Raw genomic sequence first — 14,389 nt, forward strand, 5'->3', positions numbered from 1 at the left:
AATATCACAGCAACACCTATTTATATCATGATACAACTATTCAAATTCAAAATTTTTACTATTCAAATTTTAATTCAAAATCTAAACTCCCAAACAATTTAGATTCTGATAAAATATCTTTAAAAAAAATATTTTTTTATTAAAAAATTTCAAAAATAAAATAATAATAATAATAATAATAATAACAATAATGTATGCAAAGATGCGATGATGGCCAGCAGAGCGGAGGTCAACACTCTCAATAGGAAAGGAAGGGCACACGGGGCTCTACTCAATCACTGATCAGGGCCAGGAAAGAAGTTCATTGACATTGGGTGCGCGAACAAATCGCAACCGTCCTCCGACCATTGCCCCGCACCCCACCCTACTCTGGCTTCTTCTCCCTCCCCTCCCTGGCGCTACGTAGAGGGAGCCCTCACACTCACACTCACACTCACACTCACTTCCACTACCGTTCAATTCAGGAATTTCGATCAACCCTAGCCTGGCCTAGCATAGCATAGCGGAGCCTCCTCAATCTTCACTTCCACCTTCCGACGAAATCATCATGTCTGCTGCAGTAGAGGAGTCTTCTTCGTCCCGCCCACATACATCCACCACCCCTGCTGCCGCTTCCCGGTCACCCTCCCATAATGCTGCCGGCGCCTTTTATTTGGCCAAGACCGTTCTCAGAGGGAGCGTCGTTCTTCAAGCTGTCTGCGGCCACTTTCGCTCCCCCTCTTCATACGACGTTGTCTTTGGCAAGGTGCGCCTGCTGTTTCCTCATCACCAAAATGTCTTCTTTCTGCTGCGATCTCCTCTATCTGTATTTGTGACTATTCGTCTGCTTCTGCTTGGCTTTTTACTATCCTCTACTACCTGATTTATTTTTAAATATGCTAGTTCTAGCCCCTATAGGCCGTTCCAACTCCACTGTCGTAATGGGTTCTCTTTAGAAGGACATAATAGCGGGTCAAAGCAAAAGCAACACTAGGTATTATGCAAATAAACAAGAAAGGAGTTGAGGCAGAGGAGCTTTTCCTTATCTCACGACCATAGGCTTGCAATTCTATTCTGCTAGCTATCATATTCAATGCAGCTCTTGTAATCATGATAATGTAGAGGAGACCGCAGTAACATAGGCATGACCTTCTTTCTTGTTCTAATTTGTATCATGAAATCAAAGCGGGCTGCGGAAACTAATTAATTATATAACCTGTAGCAGTAGCAGTGACAGTAAACTCACTCCCTGTAAATCAACTATAAGAAACTCCACCAGGTCAGTAGTTAATCTATGGCTCGTAATAGCCTTGTGATCAAGTGAGAAAACATTCATTCTTTAATGAACTAGTTTGGAAAGAATAAATGAAGGTTTCTACAGGTGCAAGAAGGAAAGTTTATTCAGGCCACCGGAGGATCAGTGAAATTCTATCCTTAACTGAAGCAAAACGCCAGCATATCACTTTTGTTATTGCTTGAATCTTGGTGTCCCTCTTAAACAAAAAAATTTATGATATTTCGATACACCTTTATTTTTTGGCATTTTCTGAACTATGACCATGATAGTGCCATCTATTTAGTTAAGAGTATGCAACTAGTTTTAACTAAAATTTGACAAGTGGAGGCTGAATTCTATTACTTACTTCAATCAATCCTATATCATTGTTTCCCTTTGAGAAATTCTTAGGGCCATCTATATAGTGTACAAACAAAAACCCTCACAAGTACATTGATTCCAATCGATTGTGACGTGGCTGATAGGAAACATTTTGTATATCTGACACTGTGGTGTTGAAGCGGAGTTCTGTATTGCTCTTCAACTGTATGTATATGTCACTGAAACACATGCTCAACTTATTGTTCTTGTGCTTGTGATGAGTACCTTTGAGATACCACTGGCATGCTATTCTTGCAAGATGTGGAACCTTGATATAATGATGGAACCTCCTGCCAGGAGACATCAATAGAACTGGTGATAATTGATGAAGATGGGATAATTCAATCAATTTCTGAACAACCTGTGTTTGGCACAATTAAAGATCTTGCGGTCCTTCCCTCGAATAAAGCTGTTTATGATCATAGTCCTAAGGTTTGTTTGCTTTCTTATTTTAGTTTATTTTATTTTTCTGTTAACCAAATTTATGTTTGGAGTTGCTAGTGATTAAGGGTTTCCTGCTTCGTTATTGTGTAGATACTTGGAAAGGATACGTTGATTGTCATTTCAGATTCTGGAAAGCTGTCATTTCTCTTCTTTTGCAATGAAATGCACAGGTTCAATCAGCAATATGTACAATTATTTTAACTTGATGTTTTCCCTATTTGTAACTTGCAAAGAAAAAGATGGATAGATAAATAAATAGGTTTTGCTTGAGTGGTGCTCTATTGTTTTAGGTTTTTCCCATTGGCTAATGTTCAACTTTCTGCACCTGGAAACTCAAGGAATCAAGTTGGAAGGATGTTGGCAATTGATTCTAGGTGAGTTTCTTGCTATGCTGCATGCAACAGTAAACAGTCTCATGCATGATAAGAATTTATTGAATTGCTAGTCATGCTGTTTTTTTTCTGTATTTACTTTCTCAGTGGGTGTTTTGTTGCTGCTAGTGCATTTGAGGACCAATTGGCTATTTTTGCAATCTCAACATCTCCAAATAGTACTGATATCATTGATAAGGTTGAGTTTGACCTAGTTCTTTGCCCCAAAGGTTCTGCATTGAAGCATTCCTCCTTTGATATGCACAATTTGTGGGTTATTTCATAGCACTTAAGTTAAATGCTTGTTTCTTTCATGCATATCAGAGGATTTTCTGCCCTCCTGAAAAAGATGGGCGCTTAAAAACTGCCAGAGGCTCTACCAATATTTCTGGTACTATATGGAGCATGTGCTTTATCTCAAAGGATTACCGCCAGCCTAGTAAAGAGCACAAACCTTTACTGGCCATTCTTCTAAATAGGTGATTTGTGTATTCCTGTAATATTCTTATATTGTTCCATTGGTTTTCATTTAAAGAAGCCTAGTAAAGAAAATGTTGTTGTCTTGTAGAAAAATACTATGTATGAAAATGGTTTTTTTTTCCCTTCAGGTGGGGATCTTTCTATAGAAACGAGCTTCTGTTATTGGAATGGAATATTGATGAACATGCTGTGAATGTGGTGTATCAGTTTGCTGAAGCTGGGCCATTAGCATATCATATAGTTGAAGTCCCCCATTCTAATGGATTTGCCTTCCTGTTCAGGGCAGGTGACATTGTTCTAATGGATTTCAGGAATTCTAATGCCCCCTCTTGTGTCTATAGAACAAGCTTAAATTTTACGCCAGTGGAGGAAAAAAAGATTAAACACATTATAAGAATACCAGATATAATGGATGAAGAAGGCATTCATAGTGTTGCTGCCTCTGCTTTATTGGAGCTTGGTGACCTAAATAAAAGCGATGATCCAATGAGTATTGATGATTATGGTAGTGTGCAGCCTGGTTCCAATTATGTTTGCTCATGGTGTTGGGAACCTGGTGCCATTAATAGTTCACGAATTATATTCAGTGCCGACTCTGGGGAACTTTATGCTATTGAAATGATTTTTGAGCCTGATGGAAGCCTCAGGGTCAATTTATCCGATTGTCTCCATAAAAGTTTACCATGTAATGTTCTGTTATGGCTTGAAGGTGGGTTTGTGGTGGCAATTGCTGACATGGCTGATGGGACGGTGTTCAAGTTTGAAGAGGGAGTTCTGAAATACAGAAGTTCCATTCAAAACATTGCCCCAATCTTGGATATGTGCATAGTTGATTATCCTGATGAGAAACATGATCAAATATTCGCATGTTCTGGGATGGCATCTGAGGGATCCTTGCGAATAATTCGGAGTGGTATCAGTGTGGAGAAATTATTGAAAACTGCTCCAATTTATCAAGGGGTAACTGGGACATGGACACTCAAAATGAATGTCTCTGACTTGTATCATTCTTTTCTTGTGTTATCATTTGTTGAAGAGACCAGGGTTCTCTCTGTTGGTGTCAGCTTTGCAGATGTGACTGAATTAGTTGGTTTTCAGCCTGATGTCTGCACATTGGCTTGTGGTGTTGTGGGTGATGGCATGATTGTCCAGATTCATCAATTTGGAGTAAAACTTTGTTTGCCTGTTAGAGCTTTACATCCTGAAGGAATTGCTTCCTCGTCACCAGTATGCACATCATGGTTTCCTGATAATATGAATATAAGCCTGGGAGCTGTTGGACAGGGCAGGATAGTAGTGGCAACATCCAGTCCATGCTACTTGTTCATTCTTGGCATAATTTCTTCCTCGGCCAGTCAGTATGAAGTATACCAAATCTACTGTGTAAAATTGCAGAATGAGTTGTCCTGTATTTCCATACCAGTGGAGCACCCCCAGCAGAATACAGTTTTGATGCGTTTTGCAGCTGACTACAACTTAACTCCTGATGTTGGAAATTTGTTTGTTGTGGGAACTCATAGGCCTTCTGTGGAAGTTGTATCCTTTACGCATGACAAAGGATTTCAAGTTCTTGCTGTAGGAATTATATCATTAACCAATACCATGGGGACTACCATTAGTGGATGTGTTCCGCAAGATGTGAAACTTGTGTTAGTTGACCGTATGTATGTTCTATCAGGATTGAGGAATGGAATGTTACTTAGGTTTGAGTGGTCTTGTAACACTACCCTGTCCTCAACAGAGCCACCTTGTGCACAAGCTGTTGGTTCCTGGATGATGAACTCCCCTGTATTATCCAATTCAATAGCCCCAAATACTAAGATTCCAGCAATTTTTATGTCCAACACATCTGGAAGGACTAAAGGAGAGTTCCCAGTTAATCTGGAGTTGATTGCTGTGCGCCGCATTGGTATTACACCTGTTTTCTTGGTTTCATTGAGTGATTCCCTGGATGCTGATATGATTGCTCTCAGTGACAGGCCTTGGTTATTGCAGACTGCAAGACAGAGTCTGTCTTATACATCCATATCCTTTCAGCCTTCTACTCATGTGACTCCTGTGTGTTCAATTGAATGCCCCCGAGGAATTTTATTTGTTGCGGAGAACAGTCTTCATTTGGTATATAGCATTCTGACTCTTATGTTATTTAAGTTCATTGATTCTGCTTCTTTATGCTTGTACATTTACTTTATACGCTCCATATATATCATCCAGGAAGGGATGTTAAAATATCTCTACTTTCTGTACAAGGATGTTTACATGTACCCACTTGCTGTGGGCCTCTGCCATATCTATTGAATCTGAAATAAATTTGACAGCATGTCCTTTTGTATTGCAATAACTAGGTGCCCATTTCAGGAATGTGTCAGCGGCTAATTTCACCCAAAAATGTTGTAGTTAAACTCGATTGGAAGCATTTTTTTTTTCAGGCTTCTTTTGAAAGTGTTTCCTGCTATCCAGTTTCAAATATGTACCTCTGTTAGAGGAATGTTTACTTAACAGATTTGTTGAAGAGAGATTGATAGAGCTTCTGTATCTGTACAAGTTTTCTGCTTGTTCACTTTATCACTGCTCTATCAGGATTTCCACCAAAGAGATGGTGTGTGAACACACTATGAAGCTGCGTTGTAATTTTAGTACTTATGTAGAAATTACCTTCAAATTAGGTTAGCTGGGGCTGGGCATCTTTTAGTTAAATTTGTTTCTGCATCTCCAGTTCACCACAGGCTTCATTTTTTTTTTTATGTTTTAGTAGTTGCAGAGAAGTATCCCCAACACTATCCACTATTCAATATTTACATGTTGATGACATTAACACCTTTTATCTTGGCTTAGGATATTTTTGTAGACTACTGCCTTCTTCCATCTTTTTTTTTTATTTTTTTAAAGTTGAGAAATATTATGACACTAGTGTCTGACAACAATATTTTATTTCTTGTGTCATAGGTGGAAATGGTCCCAAGTAAGAGGCTAAATGTGCAAAAATTTCATATTGGTGGTACACCAAGGAAGATATTATATCACAATGAAAGCAGGCTGTTGCTAGTTATGAGGACAGAATTAGACAATGATTCGTGCTCGTCAGATGTTTGTTGTGTGGATCCTTTGAGTGGCTCGGTGTTGTCATCCTTCAAATTTGATCCTGGGGAGACGGGGAAATGTATGCAGTTGGTAAAGGTGGGAAATGAGCATGTGTTGGTGATTGGAGTTAGTCAATCTGCCGGACCAGCTATCATGCCAAGTGGTGAAGCCGAAAGGTTGTAAATTTCGAGTGCCTTCCCACATATTTTTTAAACTTCAGAACTTTTATTTATTGATTTGTTCTGCTTTGATAGTCTTTCTCTCAGTCTCACTAGGAGGGTGAATATATTTCAAATCATTTACAGTATTATGGTGCATAATTTACAGTACAAAAGGTCGACTGGTGATTCTTTGCCTTGATCAAATGCAAAATTCAGATAGTTGTTCGGTCCAAAGAAATTCACCTATTGGTGGGTATGGTGGAGAACAGCTCTCCAGCAGTAGTCTCTGTAGCAGCCCAGATGATAATAGCTGCGATGGGATTAAACTTGAAGAAACTGAAGCATGGCACTTACGCCTAGCCTATTCTACTAATTGGCCTGGAATACCCATTGCTATCTGCCCTTACCTTGATCGTTATTTTTTAGCTTCTGCTGGTAATTCTGTAAGTCATGAAGCTTTTACTTTGGTGACAGAAAATTCTGGCAATGATTATTATTTGGTAGTACTAAAGAGATATTCTCTTGTTCTTTTTAGTTTTATGTTTGTGGTTTTCCAAACGATAACTCCCAAAGGGTTAGAAGATTGGCTGTTGGGAGAACACGCTTTACAATAATGACTTTGAGTGTACATTTCACAAGGATAGCTGTCGGAGATTGCCGTGATGGCATTCTTTTTTATTCATACCATGAGGTTAGCGAATATTCTTGCTTTGGCATTTGGTTAGCCTTATTGTTTAATATTGTTTTAGTATGTGGCTTTGCAAAATACAAATGGAGAAAAAATCATTGTAGAAGTTTACTGGTGGAAATGGAATAAGTATAGCGTTGGATTTCTTACAAACCAATATTAAATATTTGAATCCAGGATTCGCGAAAACTGGAGCAGGTTTATTGTGATCCTGTGCAAAGGCTTGTTGCTGATTGTGTTCTTATGGATGTTGATACTGCCTTTGTTTCTGATCGGAAAGGAAGTGTTGTTGTCTTGTCTTGTGCGGATCATTTAGAAGGTGAATTGATCTTGTGCCTAATGTCTCTACTAAATAAATATTTGTCCTTGTATCCAGAGTTGAAATGCATCTTGTTGTACATTGACATCATATTAAAAGAAAAAATAAATAAATAGGAGAGTAAGGAGTTTATTTATATTATGATGAAACAAAGAGTACAATTTAATATTTGAATAACTTATTTTTAGCATGGACATCCGAAGCTAAGTAATATTGAGAATTGGGATACTTTTGAATTGCTAGTTGGTTGTTCCACTGGGTGAGAATAAAAATTAGGGCATTGTTTCTGTTACCTATATAAATTGGCATAAATATAGAGCTTCAGTTTATTTCCTAGTATAAATAGGCCTCTGATTGTCTGTGTATATATATGTACCCCAATCCTGATTAATGATATATAGAGTTGTATTCCACTGTTTGCACAACTGAAGTTGGCTGAAGTTGCAAATGAATTTTAAAATTTTGTATAATAGGAGTCTTTATGTGTTGTCTGTTAAAAGGGAAAAGCCAATTTAGAAGTGTAATCAGCTTATCCTTTGTTGTTATGTATATAGATCTATGAACATTAGAAAGTCAAGTAACTTTGTTATGGTGTGGACTTCAGTGGCTTTTATGAAACATTTTGAAGTTTAAAATGCTTTCTTGAGAATTATATCTTTACTTAGTTCAAATGCTTTACTTCATGTTCCAGATAATGCAAGCCCAGAACGCAACTTGACTCTAAGCTGTTCATATTTTATGGGTGAGATTGCCATGAGCATGAGGAAGGTAATTTTCAGATATGTTCCCCTTAGTGTTGTCTGATTCGACTTGAGTTAATAAACCAGAGGAAGAAAGTTACAGAACATAGCCTTCAAAAGGAATGAACAAGCCAGTATAAAAGATTCATTACAACCTAGCCAAGGAATCAGGATTGTGTCATTGAGTAAAACTCTATCCTGTAACCAGAAAATATTAGAGCGGTGCAATGTAAACTTTTTATCTGAGGCTGTGATTATACCTACCTGCAGCCATGGGTTATTTATTCTGAAAGAGTTTTTGGTAACAGGAAATATTTTCTATTGCATCAGATTATCTATATGCATGACATGGGTTGTTTTACCTTCTTGTAGGGATCTTTCTCATATAAACTCCCTGCTGATGATATGATGAAGAACTATGGTACTGCTAGTAATAGCAATAATTCCTCAAGGAATTGCATCATGGCATCTACACTGTTGGGGAGTATAGTTATATTTATTCCAATTACAAGGTATATTGAGTTGTCAAATTGTTTCTTTTTTGTCATCTTGAATCTCTGCACCGTGTAGAAGAGATTTGAGACTAGTAACTGAAGTAAGGCCATTAGGGAAGCTTCAAGATCCCAACTTCTGGACTTCTACAGTTTGAGTGATGCCAAGATTTTTGTTTATGCTGAAGTTCTATGCTTCCACGTCCTTGAACCTTAAGGTGGAAAGGCTTTTATGGCTCTAACAAGTTTGTTGCTCGCTAAGAGTATGAGCTGGAACGATGTTGTGGATCAATTAATTTTGATGCATCTTGGTGCTAACTAGTGCCTACTAAGCATCATTGCTTTTACACTCACAATTTCCAACATTTAAGGTCTTCAAGACATTTTAAGTCTGGCTATTGCATTTGAACTCTCCTCGATAGAAGCTTATTTTAAGCATTCTTTGCAGTCACACATAATCTATGTTAGAATATCTAATTTTCTAATGGCTTCTTCAATATAATGTTTGTTATTTTGGGCGCTGCCCTCCCACAGAACATTGAAAAGTTTCGATGATTACATAAAATTGTAGACTTTTCCAATTAAGGAATTCTTTAACAGTGCTAAGTGGGTCATTGGCCACACTTGACTAGTTATCAATTCCACAGGGAAGAGTACGAGTTACTGGAAGATGTTCAAGCTAGGCTGGTGGTTGATCCTCTCACTAGTCCTATTTTGGGAAATGATCACAATGAGTTTCGAAGCCGCGGGAGTCGGGTCAGTCCCTACTAACTTATTTGATTTCACTGTAACAGTGCTTAATGAATGCGCTAATGAGTATTTCTTTGCTACACCCTTCTCCATTTTGTTTATCCTTTCCCTAAAGTTCTGATGGGTGTGGAGTTTCTGTTGTGCGTGTGGATGCTTTCTAATGTGTGTGATCGATGTGCTAATTGGGTGGTTGTGGGATATCCTGGCCCTTGGATGATGTTGAAGACGTTCTTATGAATAGACAGCTTCTGCCCGGGGAGTTTGTTGATTCAATCAATCTGATTTGAGTTCCAAGTTAATCTCATTAATTTTGATATGAATTTTAATAAGGCACTCCTATTTTTCCTTATCAATCATTTGAAGTCAGTCGCACATGTGGTGACCTGTATGTAATTTTTCTGCTATTGCAGCAATAAGTAGAGATTATGAGCTGTGTACGCGAAACATTAAGTAAAATTTTTAAAAGACATTTATAGTATATGGCAAGGCTGGTCTTCTCATTCATTATGCCTTGTTAATACTGGATTATGATTATTTATTTCGACAATAGATGATTCTAATAGTTTTACTCTTTTGTTGTCAGTACCTTCTAGAGTTAAAATTGAATGTGTGGTGAGTGAGAGGGAAGGGAGTACTGAATTTTCACTTTCCAATCAATTGGCAGGCAGGAATACCTAAGGTACTTGATGGAGACATTCTGGCCCAATTTTTGGAGCTTACAACGATGCAACAAGAGGCGGTGTTGACATCACCACAACATTCAAACGAGGCTGTGTCAGGTTTGAAGCCATCCATGCCAGTTATGGTCAACCAGGTTGTTCGATTGCTTGAGCGAGTACATTATGCCCTGAGCTAAGCTAAGGAAGCTTTTCATGTGGTTTTTCTCCCTATAATGAATGCTTCCAATCCCGAAGTGCTCTCTGCCAGGGCTGTATAGAAGAAGTCAAGAGGGTGGTTGAAATAAATGATTGGAGCGTGTAGATTGATGGCTGCCACCCGGGAGCATGAAATTTGAGTGTGTAGAGTAGTTTTTTTTAAAAAAAGAAAAGAAGGAAGAAAGAAAGAAACCATAGCGAGTTCACCGTTGCTGTGAGTTTGCAATAAGCTAAGGCCAAAAGTGCATCCTCCTTGTACACATGGCAGTCTTGTTTTCTTGTATGAATATCCGGAGAGTTGGTGCGTGCAGTTGTGCTAAGATTAGTATTTACTAAGCTGCTACAGGATGAGAAGCTGCAGTGTTTCCACTATTTATCATCTTCGCATCTCATCTCATCTCTGTAGATTGTTGTACAGTGTGTGTGTGGTGATGTACATACTACTCACTGATAGTTAATATACAAAGGAGGAAGAGTTTGAACTCTGATGAATGTTTTTGTGGGTTTATTAATTATCATCTCGTGGTTCTGTATATAGCATGTCCTGTCGTTTTCTTCAAATTTGGGATTATGGAACCAGTAGAGGAAGTGAGTGTGAGTGCGAGTGTGATATTCTTATTATTTCATTTCTTATTATTTGTAATATAATATAAAACAAGAAACGTAAAAAGGCATCGAAATTCTTGAATTGAACGGTAGTGGAAGTGGGTGTGAGTGTGAGGGCTCCCTCTACGTAGCGCCAGGGAGGAGAGGGAGAAGAAGCCAGAGTAGGGTGGGGTGCGGGGGAATGATCGGAGGACGGTTGCGATTTGTTCGCGCACCCAATGTAGTGAGTTAAGCCCCGTTGGTAGTTAAGAGTAGTGTAATGACATTTTTGTTTTTTTTTTTTTTTTAAGTAATGATGTGATGTAAATTGGGGATATTTGTGGAAAAAAAATTACATAATTGGACAATCAAAATAAAAATATGTTTACTTTTTGGCTAGACTGAGCAAGTAAAAATATGCATATCCAATAAAAAAAAAATAGATATGCATAAAAACGTTCAAAATAAGAAGCAAAAACTAGATGACAGGGCGTAACAATGGCTTCAAGGATTTTCTAAAATTTCTTAGAAAAGCCCTTCATTATCACCCCTCCCATGAACACTCTCTGCAAATAGACAGATCAATCATTTATCAAAATTATGTACACAAGGAACAAAATTATGTGAGATTAGCTTATGCCTGGACACATGATTGACATCTAAATTATAATTATATATATATATAATATTTAAATAATATATTGTTAAGCATTTAGCTCCATACCAGGTCCTCCCAAAACCGGCCTGATACAATCTTTTTAAACCTAATAATTCATTTCCCACCATTGCAGTTAGCAGAATCCTGAAAAAATAAAATGTTTAACTTAAATGAAACACAATCTTAAATTAAAGTAGAAGCACGTAAAACAACTCAACAAATAAGTACACCTCCCATAGTGGACGGATACCAGCCTTGAATAAATGCAAATCAGTTGGGCTTGGCAATGTGGATGGTCGAGCTAAGTGGCGATAGCAGACTAGAAGGTTTCAACCTAAAATACGTCAGATAAATAATAATGGTATGTTCGTTAATAAATACAGTGAATATTTAGCTTAAGAGATGCATCTAAGACATCACAACCTCCTTTAACCATTCAAACTGGAAAAAGAAAGCATACCGTACTGAATTCCATAATCTTCTTAACATTATCCTTATATGATGTTTGAGTTTGAACTCTAGGCGTTCGGCGAATATACCAAAATACAAATTTGTGCTGAAAATCATATAACAGATTTCAAAAGAAGATGACAAAGAAAAGATTTAACAATGAATGAATACAATTATATAAAATAAAATAAAAATAAAAATTTAATCATAAAATTTCCCCCACCTGAAACACAATTATTATAAATGGTTTTGACAATCAGAAGATTCTGGAGAAAAACCAGATGGAAATGAAAGGAAAAAACAAACTTGCAGAATAAGCAAGGAAATGTAAAAAAAATAAATAAGTAAAAAAAGAGACAAGATTTTGAAAAAAATTCCAAGATTATTTAGGAGTCTTTCCTCCTGCAAAGCATTACTTATTTTTCTCTTATCAGTGCCTTGTCCTGTTTAAAAACTTCTAGTAAAAATTGTTGTTTAATGTGATATTTTGCATATAAAAGACTAATTGTTGAACATAATGATTTTTTTAAAGAAAAATAGAACATTAAATAGATTAAAACAGGGTTTAGAAATACAAAAGAACAAACTTCTTGCAAAACTAATTCAGGCGTCTTTCCTCCCACAAAGCATTTGATATGTTTTATAATAAATTTACATTTTTCCAAATCATATAAAAGTGTATTTTTTTCTTTGCTCAAAATATTACATATTAAAATTCAAAACTCTCTAACTTTTTCCTCTAAACATTCCCCATTATTTGTGAAAATTATCACAAGTATAGCCTAAGTAAACAATAATAACAAACTATGTTAATAAGTAAATATGGAAACACATGCACAGACATAGTTAGGTATAGAATTATTTTAATAAAGAACTAGAAAATAAAAAAATAATAAAAAGAAGACTTCGAATTTGTCAATACCATAATCTCTTAAGGGTTTCCGGATGATATCTTGGAACTGACCATGAAACAATAAATCAATGTTTTATCTTTTTTAATAAATCATCACAGCGAGCAGAGTCTGAGAAACCACATTTATATATCACGATTATACATATATGGGAGGTGCACGCAAAAATATAGTTAAGTATGAGATAATTTTTTTTCTTAAAAACATAATGCCATGAAGACAATAATGGCATTCCATTAAGGAGTTGAACTAAAGGAGTTTTATAGGCCTCTTATGGGTTTCCAGATGATGATGTGAAATGAATGTGAAACAATTAGCTAAAGTTTCGATCAAAACTCGCAAGTGATCAGACTCACAGAAGTTAAGTATGTGCTTTGTTGGTTCCCTCAAAATAGCTTGAAACACTTGACTCACACGCTGATTGATTATTTACTAAGGGTTAAATCATAAATAGGCTATCGATATAAGAATCTAAAAGGGAAAATAAATAATAATAATAATAATAATAATAATAAAGCAGGAACTTGTATCGCATAAATTTTCACTTTAATTCCAATAGATTGGCGAAAACTAAAAACTTGGCAGACGATAAACCCAGAAGTTTAACATTGAGTTTCGGGGTTAAAAAGTATGGTGGCGATAGAGCGATGAAGCAACAAAATAGGGAGCACAACAAAAAGGAGGAACGGGAACGAACCTTGAGAGGGTGGAGACCAGCCTTGAGATCGAGGGCGATCCGGTCTTTATCTTCGTCCACAGCCGGAGGGGGTAGATTGGTGGCGGTGGCGGTGGTTTCCTTTCTCTCTGCTACTAATTGCATGGTAAGCCATGAGCCCTACCCTTCTCTCCGACTCCGTCCATGTGATTTTCCCTTTAAAGTTTAAATGAATAAAATAATTTGGGCTTTAGTTTTAACTGAAGGCGCCATGTTTAGCTATCATATGAGGGTCTATTTCTTTAGTTATCGGATAAAAAATATCTATATTTCCATTTTTAATAAAAATATTATTTTTATTTTTTACTTTAATTTTTATTTTCAACAAATTTTTTTAAAATTCATGTCCCATCAAAATTAAGAACATAAAAACTTTATTGGACCAATGAATACAATATGAATTTTTTATTTTAAATTAAATAAATATTATTTATTATGCATAATTTTTAATTAAAATATAATTCATTAGTCTCATAACAAATGACATGTTCTATATTTTGTAAAATACACTAATTATTTAACAAATATAAACTAATATAATTTATTTTATAATATATAACGTTATACAGATCTGACTCATTAAAAAAAAAATTATTTTTATTTATCTCATCAGTAGACAAATATATTTATCTATATTTAAAACTTCTTATTTTTATAAAATTGATTTATGAATTCGAAATTGAATTGAATGTGATTAAAAATAAGTTTACACTACTAAATTGAAATCAAGTGATGAAGCGCCGTTGAAGTGCATTGTGAAATCATATATTAGGTTGGGTGCGAAATGGATTGATGTAGGCTTAGAGGTGGGTGGATAGATAGGGACGGGTGAATCAATTAATAAATTCACTACTTGTATTCCTATCATATTTTTTTAAGTCAAATTGAATTTAAAGAATTCTTTTCACGTGAGGTTCTGAGTTTACCTGACAGCGTGATTTCTTTTTATAATCATGTAACTATATTAGATGATTTATATTCGTATTTTGGTCAAAGTTATGTAATATATTTTGCAAAATAGTTATCTAGAGTAT

The 14,389-nt window shown here is 36.2% G+C and overlaps 2 protein-coding genes and 1 pseudogene across 9 annotated transcripts in view; 2 read left to right on the forward strand and 1 right to left on the reverse strand.

Annotated features, from left to right (window-relative positions):
* LOC127256571 (casein kinase 1-like protein HD16) overlaps positions 1-14,389 on the forward strand; it is a 30,010-nt gene that overhangs the window by 5,688 nt on the left and 9,933 nt on the right. The gene's annotated exons all lie outside the window — the stretch shown is intronic.
* Positions 236-10,524, forward strand: LOC127256570 (pre-mRNA-splicing factor prp12-like). Of its 6 annotated transcripts, none has more exons than XM_051282637.1 (15): positions 240-745; positions 1,934-2,068; positions 2,171-2,250; positions 2,371-2,454; positions 2,560-2,650; positions 2,776-2,930; positions 3,060-5,049; positions 5,878-6,188; positions 6,340-6,616; positions 6,709-6,864; positions 7,039-7,180; positions 7,872-7,948; positions 8,293-8,432; positions 9,059-9,167; positions 9,826-10,524. In XM_051282637.1, the coding sequence occupies exons 1-15, from the start codon at positions 548-550 to the stop codon at positions 10,015-10,017; spliced, it is 4,137 nt and encodes a 1,378-aa protein (XP_051138594.1). In that variant the 5' UTR covers positions 240-547; the 3' UTR covers positions 10,018-10,524. The 6 variants fall into 6 exon arrangements, 5 of the variants coding, with proteins under 5 accessions (XP_051138598.1, XP_051138594.1, XP_051138595.1 ...); XM_051282638.1 differs by having other exon boundaries at positions 2,581-2,650; XR_007839879.1 differs by lacking the exons at positions 7,872-7,948; positions 8,293-8,432; positions 9,059-9,167; positions 9,826-10,524 and having other exon boundaries at positions 236-745; positions 6,340-6,608.
* LOC127256574 (eukaryotic translation initiation factor NCBP-like) lies at positions 11,026-13,473 on the reverse strand (annotated as a pseudogene).

Source organism: Andrographis paniculata, unplaced genomic scaffold (genome assembly GCF_009805555.1).
Source record: "Andrographis paniculata isolate CXL003 unplaced genomic scaffold, ASM980555v1 Contig56END, whole genome shotgun sequence".
Taxonomy (NCBI): domain Eukaryota; kingdom Viridiplantae; phylum Streptophyta; class Magnoliopsida; order Lamiales; family Acanthaceae; genus Andrographis; species Andrographis paniculata.

Coding starts and splice junctions, on each gene's coding strand:
- LOC127256570 (XM_051282637.1), top strand. CDS start 548: ATGTCTGCTGCAGTAGAGGAGTCTTCTTCGTCCCGCCCACATACATCC. Junction 2,251..2,370: donor TTTTGCAATGAAATGCACAG/GTTCAATCAGCA, acceptor CTATTGTTTTAG/GTTTTTCCCATTGGCTAATG. Junction 6,617..6,708: donor TAGCTTCTGCTGGTAATTCT/GTAAGTCATGAA, acceptor TGTTCTTTTTAG/TTTTATGTTTGTGGTTTTCC.